The sequence below is a fragment of the Apis dorsata genome, unplaced genomic scaffold (genome assembly GCF_000469605.1).
Source record: "Apis dorsata unplaced genomic scaffold, Apis dorsata 1.3 scaffold_376, whole genome shotgun sequence".
Lineage (NCBI taxonomy): Eukaryota > Metazoa > Arthropoda > Insecta > Hymenoptera > Apidae > Apis > Apis dorsata.
In genome coordinates, this window is record NW_006263639.1 from 534,138 (window position 1) to 541,517 (window position 7,380).

Sequence of the window (7,380 nt, forward strand, 5' to 3'; positions counted from 1 at the left end):
AAGATAATATCTCATCGATTAAAACGATCGACTACGTTGATCAACAAATTATTGCCTCGCAAATTTTAATTTCATATATATGCATATATATGTATATATATATATACACAATCTTCGATTGTTCAATCGTCGTATCAACTTTCATCGATTACGTTATCCATTTCCAAGCGAAAGAAGACCGAGCACAGTTAGTCTCTGTTCGATCATGAAGAAGAAAAAAACAGCGCGTGGTGGGCCAAGTAACCAATTAAGCATGCGGTTCTACGGTCTTCGCGAGGGATAGTGATTAATCGATCGATACGAGTCGCTCACAACTTTCTCTACGTATTGCATTTCAACGTCGTTATATCGAATCGAGCTGACACCAATATCCACGCATTCGTATTTTTATATTCAAAGATAGAATTTATACGATAACATGGAGTGCAGTGTGTGTTGAACTAACGAAATATTTCATTTGATTTTTTACTTATTCTTGTATCTTGTCGATCTAACGACGCTCGGCGACAAGAAGATAAGGAAAGCAAGAGAAAAACGCGAAAGAAACTCGTGCCACGAAAATTGCACATTCTTGTTTATCCAATGTGCGATAAAGCGACTAATATCTATCTTGTACACAGTATCTACCGTTATCGCTGTTGCTGATATGTCATACGAAATTTTACTGAAATCGTAAAAGCGTTTGTAAGCCTTCGCGTGTAAGTCATTGCACGCAATGAGTCAATCGTTTGTTTTTTACGACAATTTTTTATTTCATCGAGAATGTGAAAGTATTAGTGTATGCTTATTGAATATCACGTAACATGAAGATCACATAAGAAAAATAAGAAAATCGTTTCGATCGTATATATCGAAAGTATATGTAAATGTGTTTTCTTTAAATCGAACGAGAGATCGAAGTTATCAAAAGAATGTTTTAATAAAAATTTCAAAGGGGAGAATTGTATGATGGAATGAAGGAGATTCCATTTGTTATATGGAATTATATAATTTTGAATTGCATTAATCGATTTAATTTGAAGTTTGTAAAACTTATCATGTGAAAGATAAGAAGCATAAAAAGTATATCGCAATGCGTATTCCTTATTTTTCTTTTTATAAAAAGTTTTTTATAAAATTCGAGTTACAATATCTTTTAATACGATTTTTTTATACGGAATACTCAAATAAATCGAAAATTATATATTCTATTTTGTAAAAAAATAATTCGCACGCGATAAATCTATTTTGAACCAAACAACTTTTATTAAAATATTTTTTTGATAACTCCATATGAGATATTCTACCGTTTTAAAGAAATCCATATTCATACCTTTTTCTTCTGTATTAATGAAATAAGTTGCTCATTAAGGAATCATCGATCACAATGTGATTACCAACATTCGTTGCGCTACGATGTATAAACAATGAATTCAAATCGAGGTGAAAACATTGGAACAATGTCGAAGCACTATTACATAATCACCGTTATTCGCGACTTATTTTCGTATCACACAATTATGGCTGCAATAAACGCAATACGATAAAAAATTTTAACGCAATCATAACACTTTTTTATCTTTGGAGCAAACATAAAACACCTCCTTCTTCGTCTTCTTTTTTTTTTTTTTTTTTTTTTTTTTTTTTTTACAAACTCTTTGCGAAGAGCGTTCCACGATCGATCGAATGCACGACGCGTTCGTCACACGCACGAGGAACGACGCAATGCAATGAGCGCATTGCACCGCGGCTCGCTGCGAACTGCACGGTTTTGCACGGACGAATCCGTAAGAATGTTGCATTCGTCTCATGGGGGGAATTGCGCACACTAGTATCACGCTGCACGTGTTTGTATTAACACACACACACACAGACACGTATATATATAGAACGTATATAGAACGATGTGCAAGGACGGCGGAGATTCGCATGCATGCCGACTGACTCTGCGCGAGTGGTACGACTCACGCCGCGCGATTGGACGAAACAGGGGTAGGGGCGGGGCAATCGACGCCCGGTGCACTTCGGCTGCAGTCGTACACGTGCACCGGCTCGCGAATCGTGCAGCCGGCTGCATATGTGTATGCATGAGGTCGACAGGTGAGAGCATGTTCGCGCGTTAAGGAGTGATGGCGCCGCTTTGATCAGACATGGAGGCGCACGAGGTTTCCAACACACGTGAGATGCGATTGTTTTTCGTAGCGATACGAAAATTTTCGTATCTTTTTATTAACTGATAAGCGAAGAAAACGAGGTTACTGTTCGAAATATCGTGTTGTCACTGCAATCGTACGATATCGATATGAGTGGGTCGATGGAAATCGGATTAAGCGATTCGAACGTTCGTTATTTTCGAGGCGGGTAGCGAAAATTTTTTGTTGAAAAGAATCGGATTATTAAGAAACGTTGTGCAGTTTTGTTTTTACGATCGCGTATCGTTTTGCAGAAGTTTTTCCTTTTTTCGTGTTTATTACCGTGATAATTGTAAGAATTGAAAGAACTTACCCTCGCAGAATAGGGTGACATCGGTAAGACTCTCGCTTTTGAACAAATTTGAGAATGCTGTCGCTAAATTGCTACCGAAACTATTCCACTTGAGACAAAACTGTTGCTGGTGAGAGTCCATGATGCCACCCCTAGGCTCGACCCCGTGACCTTCGCCACCCCTGTCTCTGCCACCTTCAAGTAGGTATTTTCCTTCTTGATCGCGCTCGTGCCCAACAGTTCTTTCAGCTGTAGTACAGAAAGCAATGTTTCTTTACAAACTATCCTTCGAAAATTCGTACGTATAAAAACGACAAATATAAAAACACTAAAACAAAATATATAACGATATCTAAATTTTAAAATATAATCGTATATCGACTGAAAAAAATTTTATCGAATACGTGTCCATAAGTGTATTATTCGTAAGTAAAAATCATTGAAATATTAAGTGTCACGATACCAAAATATACATATATATATATATATATACATACAACATTCGTCAGAAAAAAATCGTGCCGTTAATGAATTTATTATTAATCCAGTCAATCAGAGCAACGAATCATTTGAAAATCGATATATCGAATAAATCTTGTCTCCGAATCACAATGGAACCGGATTTCCGTGGTACGAGTGATAAAAACTCGAGCAAAACCTACCAATGCTTAGAACTGTATTACCATCCGCTCGAATCAACCTCAACACCGATACATCGGTGATAATCGCGCACCATCCGTGACAAACAATTGTACACGTTTCGGATCACACTTCAGGGTCACACAGGATGCACGTTTGTTTGATTCTTTCTTATCGTTCGAATTCACTAAACAGAGTAGTATAGTCTCCGCACCGGTCTCACCGCGTACACGTGTCCACGCGGCACATGATCCTCCGCGAGAGTGGTCCTCGATCGCACTGACGTCGCCTGTTGGTGTTCGAGCCACGAATAACCGTACGAGGAACGAATGAGAATAGAAGAGGAACGGATTGAAGACGCGTGGTACCTTCTACCGGTAATGTATCTGAACACTGGCCGCGTACACACTGAGGAATCGAGTCTATCACGGTAGTCTTACCCGGCCGAAATCGAGTCACCGACTTGCATCGCGCATCGGATCGCGCGTAACTCTGTCCGCCCTCTCTTTCCCTCTTTGACGATGGCGTACGCTCTCGCTATCTTTGTCTCCGTTGCTCTTGCGCGCGTCCTCGTTCTTCGTTTTCCGTTCTGCTCACAGCGAGCGACAGAGATGACGGTGACAACGATGGTGAGGAGGATGGTATATGCGCGCGAAAGAATGATCGGTTGATCGACTATACGAGGAGAGAAAGGAGTGACAGAAAAGAGAAGAGGAATCGATGGCAGTATCGCTGCGTGGAGGAAGAACGTGAATATGGGTCATCGGTGCCGATGCAAATGCGGTTAGACGAAATAGTGTGAGTTCGGTGTACTTTCGGGGGACCGGGTGGCGGTAGTACGGTGGAAGAAGAGGGAAGGTCGCGTAGGTGGGAGGAGGGGAATCGTTGGTGGCGAAGGAAGAACTGGGTAGGGGAGAGGGGAGTATAAGACTCGACTTTTACGAGGTGGGGCGAGATTGCTTAAGGCTAGAAGTTTAGTTCGCGTAGCGCTCTGTACCCCCTCTTCTATGTCACTACTAATTTCTATCTCTTTCTATTCTCGGCGTGGCTCCTTCTCCTCCCCATTGCTCTTTGTCTTTGTCCTTTTCGTCTAGTTTCGTCTCTTCCTTGTCATTTTGTCTCTTTGTCATTCCTTCACGATATATTCCATCCCCTTCTCTAACGCTTCTAAGGTATCGCGCATCCCCGCCACTTTCTAATCTAACACGTGTCAGGGCCGAAACGCGAAAACGTGGCGCCACTTGGCAAAAACGATTCAAGACGTGGAAGGGATCACGATTGCACGCTTTGGCTTCGTTACTACAGATCACACGATTACGTCACTGCCAATCGGAAAGTTTAATCGGCCGTGGATTATGCAGAACTGACCGAGAATGCATCGTTGAGTCTTTCAATTTTTACCGATTACTTTGGATAGAGAGATTGGCATCGATTCGAATTTTTTGGATATGAATATGATATTGATTTGAAACAGTTGTAAAATATAATATTATGAAAATATATTAAAAAAGTCTAAAACAAGTTTTCTAATACTTCATATATAAATGATATAGATAAAATTGTATAATTTAACTTTCTAATTTATTTTTATATACACTATTGCTATGTAGTTAAATTTTCAAGTTTCAAATTTTATTCTATTTCTCTCATATATTTCTAAATGTCAAAATGTTTATATGAAATAGTTTACATTTGTCATGAGTCAAAAAATTAGCCAAATAATTAGAACTATTAATTTCTAAATTGAACAAATAATAATTCTTGATTTCTCTTATTTGAAACTTTCTATTAACACCATTCTATTTCCGATAATCACAGATTTCCAAATTTCCAACTTCAATAAAATATAAAAAAATTTAATAACATCTTTGCTGAACATTTATCACAAAAATTATCTATCTCTAAAAACTTCTGTTGAATAGTCCATTAGAAACTATCACGTTACTCAGCAAATTTTGGTTGTTTACGAAAATTAATCGTAACGAATTTAATTTTCACGCTTTCATATCTTAATCGCACAGACTTTTTACTTCAAACTCCTTTTAACGAATTATCACAAAGTCAGATTCGAGAAAACTATAAAAAACTGCCCATTAATATAAAAAATGCTCAAACTCAAAGTATTAAGGAATATTTGTCTTAGGTTATGCCGAAACTTGAAAGACAAACATAAGTGACTACATAAAGAGTTCGATGACAAGTAAACGATGTTCTTGAACACACACGTGTGCCACGCCTTATGTAACGCGACTGATTTCGACCTTAAGAAAGAATCATGAAAGAGAAGCGTCAAAAGTATTCATAGAAAGTATTCACAGTTATAAAAATTGCAGTTACGCCCTGTAATAAGTTGTGTCTTTGTTGCTTTGAAATATATAGGCGCGTGTTCGAGTGAGGTCATGGAGAGAATTTACGAGCGGTTGAGTGAATCGGAACGAAATGACCAACTCGCGTCACTCTCTATATTGACAATAACCCTTTCTGGTTAGTTGCGCGAAAATTACAAATTATGTTCTAAATAGTTTCATTATTTGATGATATTTTTTTATTTTAAGTTTTCTTTTTACGCCAAATTTCTTAATATGACAAGGTGTATATAATTGGTTATGAAAATATCATTATGTAAATAATTCATAGCATTCTATTTTATTTTTAAATTATTAGAATAAGACAATAAAAATCAGATTATATTTCTAAAAATTTCTTAATTTTAATATCAAAATACGTGATTAAGAGAATACATCTGCATAAAGTTTATTTCCATGTATGTGTATTTTAAATATTTATTAAAAGTAGATTTCAAGTTCTTTTTTATCAATATAGGATTTTTTATAAAATATCAAATAGTTATAAAACGAAAGAATATTTTTATAATTAAAAATATGAACAAGATAATATAGATTAGATTTATTAAAACTCATATTTATATTATGAAGGAACGTTTAAGTAGAACGTACCCCGTATTACTCAGACGAGAGTAGAACTGAACATTCGTAAGCAATACATTTATAAGAAATTTCACATTGAGATTTTAAATATAAAATACAACTAATATGTTGATTCTCACATAAATCAACATGTGAAAATAAATCATACATGATTAACTTCCGGACTACCATCTAAAGAAACAACGAAAAGTATATCATTATAAAGTATATCAAAGATTCTAATCTAAAACTATTTATCACGCGATTCAAGGAAAATTTACGAATTCCACGTTCAGAGATGACACCATCGTAGAACATTGTTGAGTACGTTCCTGGTCCGCCAAAATTTAGTGTGCACTCCCTGCTACGGTATTGCGTGCGTGCGTGCAAGAGACGAGCTTCGTGAGGGGACAGAAGAGTAAAGGGGAAAGAGCGTAGGAGTTGTGGGGAAATGAGAGAGAAAGAGACCTGAGAGAGAGGGACGTAACAGCAAAGAGTAATGAAAGGGAGGGGTATGAAAACGAATAGAGAAAGGACGAAAGAGAAGATAGATGGAAATTTAGTTGTTCAAGTATCGTTTGCATGGCGCTTAGCAATGGTTTTTCCTACGAATTTACAAATAATTTCATTATTTGAATATTCGAAATATGTAGAAAATTTTCTTAATTTAAATAATAATGAAATAAACATATTGGTTTTGATAATATAGATTTGAGTAAATCATATTCATCATTTGAAATACTTGTCGAAATCAATGTTTTGGATATCGATGTAAATGAAAAATAAAATCAGCTATCAAAATCTTATTATATCACAATTGCAATATTCTTTTTTATAAAAAGTAAATCGGTATTTCAATCATACTTTTTTTAATTTAAGCTACATTCGATCGAAATCCAAATCTCACGAAGCCATCTCTAGAAAGAACTCTGCTCCTATAACATACATACCTAACTCTCTCTCCGACGTAACCCAAAAATTCAACATTCACGGTCAATCAATTCCGAACGCGTCTCGAGTCCATCGCTGACTGCGTGGCGCTTGGAGCAAAGGAAAGCGAAAGGGAGGGGGAGGGAAAGAGCGCGGCAGAGAAAGACAGAGAGAGCAATTGCGGCAGCGGTGATAGGGGAGGGAGATATTGCGCATGGGACGAGAGGAGAGCAGAGAAGTGGGGAGGGGCTCGCGGGAGGATCGAGGAGGCTCAAGGTCGCTGAGGGGCCGCACGCGCGCCCCTGGCCACGCACACACGCAATACGCGCACGCATACGCTTGCCCGGCGCGCTGCACACGGGCGTGTGCACACGGAGTGGCGGGGATGAATACGCGCTGCAGCGCACACGCAGTCTGCGCG

General features: G+C 37.8%; 1 protein-coding gene across 2 annotated transcripts in view; it reads right to left on the reverse strand.

The window, feature by feature from the left end:
• LOC102680993 (zinc finger protein chinmo) overlaps nt 1-7,380 on the reverse strand; it is a 59,433-nt gene that overhangs the window by 38,771 nt on the left and 13,282 nt on the right. For both annotated transcript variants that reach the window (XM_006618816.2, XM_006618814.2), the window contains exon 2: nt 2,485-2,712. In XM_006618816.2, the coding sequence (XP_006618879.1) occupies nt 2,485-2,605 (121 nt within the window). In that variant the 5' untranslated portion in view covers nt 2,606-2,712. The remainder of the gene's footprint in view (nt 1-2,484; nt 2,713-7,380) is intronic.